General features: G+C 38.3%; 1 protein-coding gene, 1 long non-coding RNA gene and 1 pseudogene across 9 annotated transcripts in view; 1 reads left to right on the top strand and 2 right to left on the bottom strand.

The window, feature by feature from the left end:
- Nucleotides 1-14,721, bottom strand: part of LOC146766391 (uncharacterized) — a 138,748-nt gene that overhangs the window by 7,425 nt on the left and 116,602 nt on the right. The gene's annotated exons all lie outside the window — the stretch shown is intronic.
- CEP89 (centrosomal protein 89) overlaps nucleotides 1-14,721 on the top strand; it is a 34,405-nt gene that overhangs the window by 12,948 nt on the left and 6,736 nt on the right. For 2 of the 7 annotated variants that reach the window (XM_085589209.1, XM_085589211.1), the window contains exons 11-18: nucleotides 177-260; nucleotides 1,087-1,188; nucleotides 2,062-2,173; nucleotides 2,809-2,989; nucleotides 3,840-4,007; nucleotides 4,826-4,967; nucleotides 6,219-6,308; nucleotides 13,166-13,335. In XM_085589209.1, the coding sequence (XP_085445335.1) occupies nucleotides 177-260; nucleotides 1,087-1,188; nucleotides 2,062-2,173; nucleotides 2,809-2,989; nucleotides 3,840-4,007; nucleotides 4,826-4,967; nucleotides 6,219-6,308; nucleotides 13,166-13,335 (1,049 nt within the window). Of the gene's footprint in view, nucleotides 1-176; nucleotides 261-1,086; nucleotides 1,189-2,061; nucleotides 2,174-2,808; nucleotides 2,990-3,839; nucleotides 4,008-4,825; nucleotides 4,968-6,102; nucleotides 6,312-13,165; nucleotides 13,336-14,721 lie in introns of those variants that run through there. The other 5 variants (XR_014957737.1, XR_014957736.1, XM_085589212.1 and 2 more) reach the window with 5 other exon arrangements.
- On the bottom strand, nucleotides 6,102-11,104 carry LOC146766395 (E3 ubiquitin-protein ligase RNF182-like; annotated as a pseudogene). Its single transcript, XR_014957777.1, has 2 exons — nucleotides 11,054-11,104; nucleotides 6,102-9,748 (listed from the first exon to the last, which is right to left on the bottom strand). The product of XR_014957777.1 is annotated as an E3 ubiquitin-protein ligase RNF182-like (transcript).

Here is a 14,721-nt window from a genome sequence, read left to right as displayed (position 1 = left end):
ATGATGGTCTGTGTGCTTGTATAAGTTTTGCACTTTAGTCTGCAAGTCGTACATGAAACCCCTGTAACAGCTTTCAAAACTAATAATCTCTAGCCAAGTAGATTAACTAAAGTAAAAGACAGAGATGAAATTATGGCTTGTAATTAATTTACATGTATTTATTTTTTCATTTTCAGTTGGATATGAAGTATTTGTCACCTCTTCTCTTGGCATATGAAGATAGAATAAGAGAAAAGGAAGATTTTATTCTTGAACATGAGGCAGGTTACCATTTAGAAAAAATACACACCAAAGCAGAAATAAGTGACTGAATTTTTTAAAGGGATTTGCCAATGATGTTCTCTGCCAAAAATTTAAAGTGACTTTGTTTTACTTTTCCATGCATTGGCTTGTTTGTTTTTTCAGCCTGTTCACATTGAGGAGCATGCACTACACTGAGATATGCACAATGTGCTCTGAAAACAGAGTGAGCCATTAACTAGTCAGTGGTAGAAAGAATTTTTCTCATTCATGATGGGAATTCAGTGCTCTTGCTTGTGGGTTTTGTGGTAGAAGAATACCTATTTCTAGGTATGAAAAGAATGGGTACTCTTTTTGCTTTTTAGAAGTATTTTTTGTCACTGAATCTTTGAAAAATAGATACTTATTTTAGAGTACAAATGTATTTCCTTCAAAAAATTCAGCCATAAAATAAGCAGAAAGCAGCAAGGGTTTTTTTATATTACTGTACATTCACTGTGTTGTTTTACCATGTTCAAACCCATGTCACGCCTACTGAAAATGGATAGTATCGTCCAGTAATTTCCAGAATTCAGCTTTTTAAACCTATCTTGTAAGGGTCTACAACTTGCAAAAATGTGGCACAATATCAGGATTATTTTTAATCAAATATGACTAGATTAATGAAACAATTTAGAAATAAAATATGCACACCTGAATTAGAGATGAGTGAGTAGTGAGACAATATTCTATTATGAAAAGAACTAGAAGGCACCTAAATATGTGTACTTATAAAAATTTTCCCTAATGTAAAAATTAAAGCAAAATGATTATAAAAATTTTTATATGAAATCCATTGTCTTCCAGGAGGATATGAAGAATTTTAAAGCACGAGTTGAAGAGTTGGTGAAGGAGAACGAGGATTTGCATGAGCAATTAAATAACTTTGTTACCCCTACAGAATGGCAAGTTACATTACTAAAAATTAATTTCGAAGTTAAAAATTGTTTTGCTTATTTCATACAAACTTGTAAAATTACAGATCTTAAGGAAAATTTGTTTTATCTTCAAACATTGTTTTTCTGAGGAATTAATAGCATCACGACTGCCATGTTATTACAAAGCTGATCTGCAATGCCTGGAATAATTGTGGAGTAAAGATTACATATGACTGTGGAGTTTTGCACTCGAAGGCCATGTAAATCCATCCTAGATATTGCAGGTTACATACCTTTACAGTGTGCCAATGACATCAGTTTTCCACTAATGCAAAAGAGCATTGCAATGTGTCATTATGATGTCTGACTCAATTCAGAAGGCTGAATTATTTCTTTATTACAACCATGCTAAAATACATTAATATGCTATATAAAAGGAGGATACTAAAACGACATACTACTTTCTCTGACTCTTAACACAATTCATGACCCTCTCTCTCGAATCCAGCCATAGGTGGGTTGGATTGGCCATCAGGCTCAAACAATCCTCACCAGAATCCAATCAAGCACTCACTACAGGTAAACAATTGTCCAAACACATTCCACATAGGAAAAATAAGGAGCAGAAATAGAAATTGTTTTCTCTTTCATTTCTCTCTGTGCACCTCTATGAAAAATCCTGAGAGGGAGAGAAATGTGCTTGCCACATACAGGTATTAGTATCTGCATAGATTTGGTTACCTCAGGTCCTGATATTGCTTTCAATAAGGATTTTAATCTGTTTTTTTAAGGAGGTTCAAATACGATTTTGTATGTTTACACTGTTGAAAATCAGTTGTGTTTGTTCTTCTGACATATCTTCTGAGTAACATTTTATTTACAAGCCAGTTATCATTGCAGGCAGCTGCTGCAAACTCAGGCCAAGCTGGTCTTGGAAGAAAATGGAGTGTTGATGGAGCAACTCAAAATTCAACAAGCTAAAGCAAAAGATAGTCACAGACAGCATGTTCAAGAAGGTAAAAGTGCTTGACTTGCTAGTCATCGGAACTACACTAAAGGTGGTACTGCAGGTTTTGATTTTTGTAGAGTTTTTGTTTGTTTTCTGTTGTCATTTTTTGTTTTGGCCAGCTTGACAGTGTTTTGGTTGACTGGAAGATTTTTTGCAACTTTATATATGCCTAAAAAGTGTCCTTGAACATAGGTAACGTTATAGGAGATCAAGTTCTGGATGTCAGCTGATACTTAAAAAAAATCATTAGGTCGTTATCACCAATTGACACTATAAAAAAGACTCCATTTTGACTTATTTCTTCTGAAAAAGTGAGGAGAACTGTTAAACAGCAATACAGTAATTTTCATAATTGAAGAGCACTTTAAACTGAATCAGAATTTTTCAGAGTAAAACAGCATTTCAATGAGCTTATAGCCTTGAAAAGCAGTACTCTTGAAATTTCTGCACTTTTCCAAAACAAGTTGCTTGAGACAGCAAAAAGTCAAGTCCAACCTGTTAAAACACAAACTGACAAATGCTCTGCTACATAATGTTTTAAATAACTAGGAATGAAGGTACTAATGGCTTTGTTGAAGTTTCACTCTGTGGTTGACCTAGTTCTACTACGCACAGTTGACTTTTTTTTCCTCCTTCCAAAAGCTTCAGAGTTGGCCAAACAAATAGTAATCTTAGAAGATAAGAAAAAGAGTCAAGAGGAAGAAATAACAAAGTACCAGAAGCAGCTAGAAGTTTTATGTTCTACAGGTGAAGAGCTGAAAGCCAAACTGGATAGCAGAATAACAGCAGAGGAGCACTTGGCTGTGGTGAATGATTTAAAAAGGTATGAGTTGCATATGGTGCACATATGGAGAAACATTGGTGCAAAGCATGCACATGGCCAGAGCTGCACACGTAATACTCTGTAGGTAGGAGGCCAGTGGAAACTTATGCTGGTAATCCAGGAAGGTAACTACCAAAGCACAGAGAAAGGGAAAGAAGTATTTATAAAATACTGTCTTAGTTTTTAAATGACAGTTCTAGAAATATTGGTGGAAGTGTTTTCACCAAGAGTACCTACTGCTGGTTGTACCATTTTGAGTCGTCGAAGAGGAGGCGCTAAAAATGCCATTTTTGTCAAATCTGCTTCTATCAGTACTATATATAAAATGTTCTCATTCTTGCGTTCCCATCTTTGGAACATGTCTAAAGAATCCTGAAATTCTGAACTAGAAGTTCTAGAAGTTTCTGCAGTTGTTACAATATGGAAATGACATGAAACATCACAACTCAAAAGTGCAGCATAATCTGCAGAGTAATGTTTCTGTGAAGACATTCCATAAATTTGTATGCTTTTGAGCCTTTGGGTAGGTTAGTGTTTCATGGTACAGTGCCATCTTGAGAAGGCCTCAGACCTTGTATTTTGGCATTGATAATAATTGATTTGAAAAGAAACACAAGGGATTTATATCTGGACCATGTATTCTTATAATTTAAATAAAGCGCAGTCAGAAGGAATTACTTGAATAATTTGATCTGAGATTGTAACACCTCTCTGTTGTCACCAATGAACATTGAGCATTCTCAGTGTATCTTATTTCATAACTTCAACGTGGGTATCTTACTGTAACTTAGCATTTTAGTGATCTACAGATCTGTACATGATACCTGTTCTACACTGTTGGTTTTTGCAGCTGTTTACAGCAGGAGCAGGAGAAGAAGCGCTGTGAGGTGGAAGCTGTAATGGGAAAGATAGCATTACTGCAAACTGAAAACAAGAAACTGCTCTTAGAGAAAAATAACTTCATGGCTGACAAGAAGATCCTGGAAACTGAGATGCAGATGACTCAAAAGACAAACAGGTCTTACCAAAGTTTCACTTGTACAGAAATACTTCTATTTCTAAAACCAACAGAATTATCTGTAAAAATATTGTCTAACTTCCCATAATGTGTATCTTCTACCTAGTGCAAAAAAAAAAGCCCACGTTACCTAAACATATTTTTGTCATGTCTAGAGGCCTGGTTGTCACGTTTTGCTAACCTTTGTCTGTTTTCATGCTCACTTTTCTGTGTCTATGTTCAAGCTAGGAATATATCTTTAATTTAGTAAGTAGCAATTAGCTATAGCAATTGATTATTAGGTGTACTTATCTGAAAATAAGATGAGCAGACATACACTATATACACAGTGTAAGGATAAGACTTACACTATTAAGAATATATCTTTGAGTAGTTAGTAGCTAGCTATAGCAATTAATCATTAGGTGTACTTATCTGAAAATAATATGAGCAGGCATACACTATTTGCAGTTAGATAAGGATAAGACTTACACTATTTATAGATCTTCTCATGCACCTGGTTGCTCAGAAAGGAGTTCACAGTATTTTAAAAAGACAATGTTTTTCTATATGTTAAGGAATATGAGCTTGTAGCCATTGCACAAACTGTTCTTTTGAATCATTGTTACTGTTGTTATTCAGATAACATATTGTAAAGAAAAAGCAGCCCCAAAAATTGGAGCATGATTCTATTGGCATTGCAAATACTCTGCGCCAGTGCATTTTTAACAGTATGTATGATTGTTTGAGACTTGTACATGTTGATTTGCACATGTGATACAAGCTCTTTAAGGCCTTTACTAATTCCCAATCCAAAGATTCTCCCTTTTCTTTTATAGACGATTAAAGAAGAAAATAGGTCTTTTGCAACTGCAGCTGGAGGAAGCAATGGAAAAAGAAGTCACAGCCCATCACTATCTAGCAAACGTTGTTGGGCTGGTGGAGAAGATAGCTAAGGAACGTGATCATCTGGTATTTCTGGTAATTATCTTCAAATGGGTGTTCATTGGTATTTCACACAGTCATCATGCTACTGGCACAATTTACTATTAGTCTGAATTATCAAAGAATAAAGCTGTAATTCCAGTTTAAGGATTTAGCTTCATTTAAGTAGACTTTAGCAAATAGGATGGGAGCAGCAAAAGATTTTCTAGAGTAACAGTTAAAAGCAACCACCCTTATTGCTGGAGGTAATATAATTAAGCCATAATTCACATGAACATTAGGGTCTGCAGTGGCACTTACCAAGTTTAAAAGACTTTTTTAACCTGGTTTTAGAAATTGATGTTGAGCTGCACCTATTTAAAAATAGCACGCAATCATAAAACTTTAATATTGTTTTTGAGTCTTAAGGGTGGACTGTTATGCTTGAAGTGACCTGCTGTGGATGCATATGCATATTGTTTCTGCTTATTGGTTAGCAGTCATTTTGACAGGATGAATGAGAGTTTTGGAACAACTTCTGTTTATTGGAAGTGACTGGCATGGGGGTTTCTGGGCTTCTTGTAAGCCCATTTTGTTTCTTTTACAGGATACTGGGCACAATTTAAATTTTTCATATTCATACGCTTGTCTTCAAATGGAATCTGGAATAATTTCACAAAACTTTGTTAAAATAAAGCTTCTTTTGCTTGTTGTTCAGGTAGTAGACAAAGGTTGTCATCAGCATTAAATAAAAAGATACAGCAGTTAGTTCCTGATTCTAGAAGAGGAGCTATGGTGATACAGCTCAAATCCTTGTCCACTACAAACTGGACTTCAGGATTGTGAAACTGGGCGCAACAAATGTATCCTAGAAGCTGGGAGAATTTATTCTTAAGATCTCAATCTCTGGGATACCTGCTTTTAAATATTAGTCATACCATATTAGAAATATCCTTGCCTGAATGCCTGCCAATGTCAAGGGCTTGTTTGCAAGCAGATTACTAAATGTGACCTAAAGGATAAGTCTTATGCTTAAAAATGGGATCCCCACGTGTGCATACTTATATCTGTAGGAAAAAAACCGCAGAATTGGTTTGGTTTACAGTATGTTCCATTTCAGAATAATACTCTTTCACAGTATTCACAGTCAGTTGACAAATTATTAATGAGCCGTTATGAAAATAATTTCCAGGACTCTTTATCCATGTTGGTTCTTCAGAATGTTGGAGTTCAAAATGGAATTGCAGTGTCTGCCCTGACAAACAAACAGAGTGGTTACACATAGCTTTTTTTACTGCATGGTTGCAGGCCAGATGTTTGGAAAATGAGAATCATGGGGTTCTCAAGAAAATTGTAGAAGGCAGTCTGCGCTTAGGAAGATTGGAAGAAAAAGTTAAGGTAAGCAGTGTTTCTGAGCTAAACAGCTACTGTGAAATGTTTGGGTTTTTTTAGTGAGAAAAGTAGTTAATCTCTGGCTATGTTTTTATGAAAGATTTATGTATGGATTATCTTTAGAAGTTTTGAAAAAGCAAAATAGATCATCATTCTAATTTTCACTAGTGTCTTCTTCCATTGTATTTGTGCATTGCGTATCTGCCAGATCATCATGTTTACATCGCTACTTGGAGAATTATGACTAGTTGTAATAATATTTAAAGATTATTTTTGTTTCATTTTTTGCTCTCTGTTGTAATCCAAGTGTTCCGTCTTCTACTTTTTTGAGGCTGTAGCACTCCTTCGACTTGAAGTCCATTACCATTCAATTTGGAAGAATGAAAATGTTATCTCAGGTGTACAGTTTTCATCAAGTGCTTTCTTGTGACCATAGGGTAGAAGGTTAAGAAACTCAGAGGATGTTCAAACACCCAGCCTAGTTAGAGAATACATTATAAGTTATCTTTACAACTTTCTAAACAAAAAGCACAGGATATAATTGCAGTATAACAGTGAAATAAGTTTGAAACATTTATGTTTCAGCATCTTTGGTGCTACCATGATTATTTCTACTGTAATCTTAAAAAATGAAAGGAGAAAGATGTTATATTGGTTTCTGTGTCTAGAAAGTTATGTATCTATTACTTTCAAAAGCTGTTTTATATTAAGTCAAGTTTGTTCAGTTTATCCTAAAGCAGAGAGTCTCCATATTCTACTTTGCCAGTCAAGACCTCCACTGCTATTCCTGCATCAAATGACACAAATGTGCTCCACCACTATGTTAATGGAGACTATCTCCTTCTGCGCTTTCATTGTTAGGATCAACACAGCATAGAAATTAGCAACAAAGAAAAGAAATGAAATTGTAAGTGTAAAGAGAGAGCAGTAAGCTGAAAAACAGCTTGAATTTGCATGGACCCCTTAATAAAATACCTGAATGCACAAAACACTAATGTAAAAGAGTTACTTAATTATATCAAGACAGCCATCAAATATTTTTAGCTTTTTTCACTATCACTCCTGTCTAGCTCCCCTACTAAGACAGTGGTTTGTATTCTTGTTAAATGTGGATCTTCTGCAGTGTAATAGATCTGTGACTACTGTAAGTGATAGAGAAAAGGTTGGCATAATATTAAGAACATTTACATGTAGTGAATTATAAGTGCAAAACCAATACTGACAAAAGAGCAGGCAAGGACAACCTCCATACTTCACTGGATGCAGGAGGGAATACATTAACTTGGGATGAAGAGAAGGCAGACGTACTTAACACCATCTTTTTCTCCGTTTTCAGCAGTAAGGCAGGTTGCTCTCAGGACAGCTGGCCTCCTGAGCTGGTAGATGGGAAAAGGGAGCCCTCTGGAGAATAGCCCCTCTATAACCTAGGAGGAAGCAGTCAGAGCTGTGCTAAACCATTTAGATGCTTACAAGGCTGTGGGCCCAGAGGGGATCCACCCAGGGTGATGAGGGAGCTGGCACATGAGCTTATCATCAGTCCTGGCTCACCAGAGAGGTCCAGGGGACTGCAGGTGCCAATGTGAAGCCCATCCTCAGGAAGGGCTGGAAGGAGGATCTGGGAAACGTCAACTCTGTCAGCCTGACCTCGGTGCTGGTAAGATTATGGAACAGATCATCCTGAGTGCCATCACAGGGCACCCACAGGATGGCCAGGGGATCAGAGCCAGCCAGCGTGGGCTTAGGAGGGGCGGGACCTGCCTGAGCAACCTGATCTCCTTCTATGACCAGGTGACCTCCTGGTGGATGCAGGACAGGCTGTGGATGTGTCTGCCTGGACTTCAGCAAAGCCTTTGGCACTGTCTCCCACAGCACACTCCTGGAAAGCTGCAGCCCATGGCTGGGCCAGGAGCGCTCTGTGCTGGGCTCAGAACTGGCTGCAGGGCAGGCCCAGAGAGTGGTGGTGAGGGTGCTGCACCCAGCTGGGGACAGGCACCAGTGGTGTCCCCCAGGGCTCTGTGCTGAGGCACTGATCAGTCCTGTTCAATATCCTCTTCAATGATGACCTGCATGAGGAGACTGAGTCCACCATCAGTAAATTTGCAGATGGCACCCAGCTGGGAGCATATGTTGGCCTGCTGGAGGGTAGGAGGGCTCTGCAGAGGGACCTGGACAGGCTAGATAGATGGGCTAAGTCCAACAATGTGGGATTTAACAAGTCCAAGTGCCGAGTCCTGCATTTTGGCCACAACAGCCCCTGCAGCGCTGCAGAGTGGCTGGAGAGTGCCCAGGCAGAAAGGGACCTGGAGGTCCTGGTCAACAGCCAGCTGAACACGAGCCAGCAGTGTGCCCAGGTGGCCAGGAAGGCCAGTGGCTCCTGGCCTGGATCAGGAATGGTGTGGCCAGCAGGAGCAGGGAGGTCTTTGGTACTGGTGAGGTCACACCTCGAGTGCTGTGTCCTGTTCTGGCCCCTCAGTTTGGGAAGGACATTGAGATGCTTGAACATGTCCAGAGAAGGCAAGAAGGCTGGCGAGAGGCTTGGAACACAAGTGCTGTGAGGAACAACTGAGGGAGCTGGGGTTGATTAGTCTGGAGAAAAGGAGACCCAGGGGTGACCTTATCACTCTCTATGTGAAAGGAGGCTGTGCTCACGTGGGGGTTGGTCTTTTCTCCCAGGCATTTAGTGACAGGACAAGAGGACACAGCCTTAAGCTGTGCCAGGGGAGGTTTAGGCTAGAGATTAGGAAACAATTCTTCACAGGAAGAGTGATTGGGCCCTGGAATGGACTGCCCAGGGCGGCGGTGGGGTCTCTGTCCTTGGAGCTGTTTAAGGTGGCTGGATGTGGTGCTCAGTGCCGTGGTTTAGTTGATGAGGAGGTGTTAGGTCATAGGTTGGACTTCATAATCACAAAGCTCTTTTCCAACCTAATTAAATCTGTGATTCTGTGAACTGAGAGATCGTGACTCAGTGCCATGGTCAGCATGATAACCTGAGGTGCTGCTTTGGCTGGGGTTCCCTGGGAGGTCTCTTTGTAGTTCATAATTGTAATTACCAAGCAGTTTGATGATCCATGGTAAGAAGAATTTGAGGAAGCCAGTTTTTCTGGTATTAAAACTATTCCTTTACAGTCAGAGTTCAGCACTGTTTTCTCTTTTAACATGAGCTTGGACATATAGTTTGTCTCATCAGGGAGTCCTTCATGCAAGGGGGACAGCTAACAAAGAAAAATCTTTTATAAAACACAGAAAAATGTTTTATAAAAAAGATTTTACTAAAAAGGTATTTTAGTCAAACATCTCTTACAAATTCTGTGAAAATAAACCAGGGTTTTGGACTTAGAACTGTGAATAGTAAGTCTCTGGTAACAGAATTTGCCCTCCAGTTCATCATTAGCCACCTTTTCCTTTCATTCATTGCAAGTGTAATTCATCTTTAAGTTATGCACACACTGTTGAAAGCAAGATTTAGATTACAACAAGTTCATTCATTCTGAACCTGTATTTGATAATAATTTTTAGTCATGAGATTTTAGTAAGAACAGAAACAACCTTTGTATTTAAGGCATTTACCATCTCCTACTGTAACTGCCCTATATGAGGAGCTGTGTATTTCAGAATATATTTACTATATTTAACTCTCCTACTGCCCTGTATGAGGAGCTGTGTATTTCAGAACTACACTTACTCATTGTAGAACTTCCTATTAGTATAAGGAGTTGCTCATGCCAGCATATTTGAAGGAGACAATGTTCTTATCACCAGTGCTCCTTTGCCACGTTCCTGTCAACATTAATCTGGACTTAGGGGAAGGTGCTTTGTGTCTGAAATCAGGATACCATGGGTTGATTTAAATCTTGTTGCCTACATGGCTTTTCTGTTCAGAGTGTTCATTCTGCTTTGTTAGACTCTAGATTTTTCCCATAGGAGACCCTTGAAAATTCATGGAGCATTGCTGGTTTTTTAAATGCAGCCACTTAAGAAACTGCTTCCATTGTTTTGTCAGTCCTAAAGATGGACTATTTTTCCCCAAATCTTTTAATTATTAGGGCAGGAATTCACCCCTATTTTTGCCCAAGTTACCAGTCAGGAAATACAAGGGCCTAGGTAGTACAGCATATAATATTGCAACACCCATTTTCCATTCATTCCCTTCATTCATATGTTCAAAATCTTACACTTTTTGATGTTAGCTGATGTATACTCAGAATCTCTAAATTATTCTGGTGTATGTCACTATTTTGTATACAATGTAGCTTATTTCTCTGAGTTAATCATGTTTGCATAGAAAACAGAAAGTATAAACCAAATTGAAAGGAAATGCATTCATCTTACTGGTAAGGAAACACTGGATTCTGTTTCACACTCATAAGTTGATCTGGATACAGAGGAGAGAGAATGTACCCAAATTCATGCTGGCTTTTGTCTGAAGCTGTTTCAGTTTCCTCACACTTTTCCACTCAACTGTGAACTCAGAATGTGACTTGCACACACTGCCACTCACACAAAAGTGCTGCCAAAAGTCAGGGAAGAGAATAATATCCCCAGGAAAGTTGGTTATATGTCTCAGGCATTCTGAGCCTGCTGACTAGAACCTGTCTTTCTATGACTGCAACAAAACCATCTATTTCCAAGATCTCTGTGACAAACCCAGGAACCAAGGGCCTCCTAGGAGACAAGCCAGAATGGCAGAATGACCCAAAAAAATCATATATGCATATTTCCTCTATGTCCAGTCTGCTTTACTGTCTCTTTACCTGTGAGTAAATAATGTCCTCTTCAGTACCAGCACCTGCATCCATAATCATTTCTCGTCCTGCTTGTTATGTACATGGGGTGCCATGGCCAGCTCTAGAGGAGAATATCCTGACTTCCAGCTATGTGCTCACATCCTCTTCCTGAAAACTGTCATCTCCACCAGTCTGTTTGCTGCTACCTGCTTCACTTCAGAGAACAGTAATAGGTTATCTTGAACAATTCAAAGGTGTGAAGGATCTATAAATGCCAGCAGTTGCATGTGTCAGTGTGCCCAGGACCATCCCACCCTGCCCAGGCTGCATTTTACAGACTTAATTATAATTCATCCATAGAGGCAAGATCAGAGCAATGTATCACTCATGTCTTGTTTCAGACTATAATCATATGGCCATAATAAAAAGGTGCACTTTTCCCCTCTGATTTTGCAACCATTCTGCACATGGGACTCGGCTTCAGTTGGCAAAGGTAGAGCAGGAGTGCAGAGGCAGCAGAGGCAGCTGTGGGCTATGGAGGAGCCAGAGGCCTGAAGCATCTCAGGCAGAGTGCAGCTTGAAACACAAACCTCAGCTTGAAACACACGCCACCCTGTAGCTGCATCAGTGAGCAGTGATGGAAAGCAGGGTTTCACCAGCCTTCCCCGTGATAAGGTCGAGAGGGAGGTTTGCTCTTGTTCTTTGAAATGATTATGGGCATCTAATCTACAGAGGGCATTTCAGGTCTCACACTTGGCTGGACCTGGCAAGTGCTGGGCTTTTACTGATGGAGGGGAAGGTTCAGCTGTTTCCCTATACTCTGCACTTCCTCTAGGCTGGCTCTGAGCAACCTTCTGCTCAGAAGGAACCTGTTTACTTTTAGCCTTCTATAACATTACTCTGCATTTTGAAGGCTTCTCTGGGAATCTAAAAAGTTGAGCATTGTTACTGGTTAACTTGCAAGCTTCTTATTCTTCTATTAGAACTGTCAGGGAAAAGTTAGGATAAAAATCCTATGTAAGTCAGCCTTAAATATTGAATTGCTAATATTCTAGGTAAATATTATCTGTTGTTATCCTATTACCTCTAGAAAATTAAACTTCACAATGCCACATTTTGCAAGTGCTAAAAAGGAAACAGTTTGTGGGGTTATATAGCCTTATATACAGTATGTCTAAAAATGCCTTTTTATTTAATCCCTCCGAAAGGCAAACTTAAATCTTTCTCCCCTGATTCAGATGTAGATAAAACCTTAGTGATTAGCACCTGAAATAAAACTTTATATTAGCAAGATATAAATAGCAGTATTGTCAAAGCTTCCCTAAATTAGTTTACAGTTTTATTAAAGGAGGTGTTTCCATCCCAAAACTCTGTTCTGTAGCCTGTGGGAAACATCACAGTGTGCAGAGAAAAATAACAGTTTTAGCATTCCATTTGTACTCATGAGAAAAGTAAGTTAATACTGGATTTTGGTATTGTCAAGAGCAGCAGCATCTAGAAATGCATAACAGTACACAAACCAGTTTTCAGTTTCTTGTGTGCTTATGCAGTTTAGTGGGGATGTTATTTCAGAAAGCAGTTACTTTGTACAAAAATAATTTCTTACTTTTGAGATGAGACCAGTCATTACTTACCATTTAGTTATTACAGCGATTAATGAAAAAATCACTTGTGCTCACTGAACAAGAGGACTTTTACGTGAAGCAGCAAGCAAAGTATTCTTTTCTTCCTCTTAGTATTAAGATTAAACATCTAACAAAACAGAAACACTTTTTCATGGCATGTACTGATAAGTATGACTGCTCAGCAAGTGGTAAGCAACATGTGCTGTAAAGTGTAGCATTGTATCTTGGGAAACAAACCTCTTTTTGCAGGTAATTGTGTTTACTGTAAAACAAACATACAGTATGGTATTCATTGTACACACTAGTTTTATATGCAGAACAAAATGAAGTGTAATACCTTCAACTTAACAAATAGGTTAAAAAGATCCATAGTGCAGCCTACCTGGCATAATTAAGCAAGGCAGCATAGATCTAAAGATTCAGTTGAAAATATTTAACTCTTTTGTTGGTAATGACTTGTCCTTATTTCTCCTATAATCACACTTTTTTTTTCTATTAACTTTAACCCTTACAGGTATATAAAAAGAAAGCAGCTGGGAAGCTTGAAGATATTAATCTCAAGATGACTGAGCAGGAGAAAGAATTTGAAAGGAAGACTGCTCAGTATGAGCAAGAAAAGAAGCACCTGCAGCGTCTGCTGCAAGACAAAGAGGAAACCCTCAATGAAGTGCTGCAGCAAAACAGGTGAGTGGGGCACAGGCAGGAGCCATCCAGGCAGGGCAGACAGGTAAAGGGACAAGGGAAAGCACCTGCACACAGCCACCAGCAGAGTCTCCTGTGGTATGTTCTGAAAATGAAAATGCTGAAACCCTGCTCGTGATTCCCAGCTCCCAGAAAGGTCTTTGGAAAGAGGAATTTATTCTATATGGCTACTGCTGTTCTTAAGACTTCTTAAGAAGGATATCAGTCTGAGAAGGATGTCAATCTGTGCAAATCTGATAATTTGAAAGGATTCTATAAATCAAAATATATGTTGATTTATTTTAGTAGAACCTTCTGCTAAAGGCTGAACACTTTCCCATTCATACCCCTCAACAGTTTTCAGAATAGTAGGAAGTGAAGGGAATCTAATGAGGACACCAAAGATCCATTTTCTTTTGAATCTGTTTTACTGATCTATTAACAAGTGACTTAGACTGGCTGTGTGCAAAGTAAAGAGAAGAAAATGTAACAGATTTATAGAAGATTATGACTGCAGTGTTGAGATATCCTTTAAATAGAGAGTCCTTTAAAGGTATTTTTCCCTCTGATAGTGGAAAGCTTCATAGCACGTTTACATTATCAGCATAAAAGAAAACTAGTTTCAGTTTACAACTGAAGAAACTGCAGTCATTTCTCAAGTCATCAGTGCTATTGTGAAATAATAGATTTAAATAGATTTTATCAGAAAATAGAAAAACAGGGCTTGGTATCATCTACCTTATATCACTGCAGACCTTCTCAGTTACTTTATACAGTGCAATTAAACAGTTGTAAGTAGCAGAGTTGTACAATGAACATTCAGTTAATCTCTGAAATTTGCATTAAAAACCAAATTGAACTGATCCACATTTCTCTGAAAACATTTATTTAGGATTTTAAACTAATTAAATGACTTTCATATGTCTGGGCTCATGTTACAGATTTTTACTCTAGAGAACAGCAATTAAATAAAAAAGGGTTTCTTTCAAAGTAGGATAGAGCATAGTTTGAAGTCCCACAATATTAATAATTCAAAATTTACCCTTCTAGCCCCAAAGTAGACAAATTAGATGATGTAACCCAGATGAATAAAATAATTAATTACACTTTCCATACAGTATACTAAATCACTTTTGCCTTTTCAGTTGAAATTAATTAATTTTTTCTTCAGTAAACACAATTAATACTTGCAGCTACCTTTTAAGAAACAGGATCTGCACCTGGAACTACACCATTGTAATCCATTTTAACTATATGATAATGAAGAAAAGTGGTTTATGGAAACCAGCCCAAGATTAACCCCATCAAGATATGTCTTTTATTTCTGTAGTTTCCAACATTATTGAATGGTATAATGAGTGACTTCGTTTTTTTAGTGGTTGTTAAATC

This window comes from Lonchura striata, chromosome 11 (genome assembly GCF_050655825.1).
Source record: "Lonchura striata isolate lonStrDom1 chromosome 11, ASM5065582v1, whole genome shotgun sequence".
In the NCBI taxonomy this organism is placed as follows: Eukaryota; Metazoa; Chordata; class Aves; order Passeriformes; family Estrildidae; genus Lonchura; species Lonchura striata.
The sequence above is the reverse complement of the archived record's forward strand: the minus strand, read 5'-3'. Positions and strand labels throughout refer to the sequence as shown.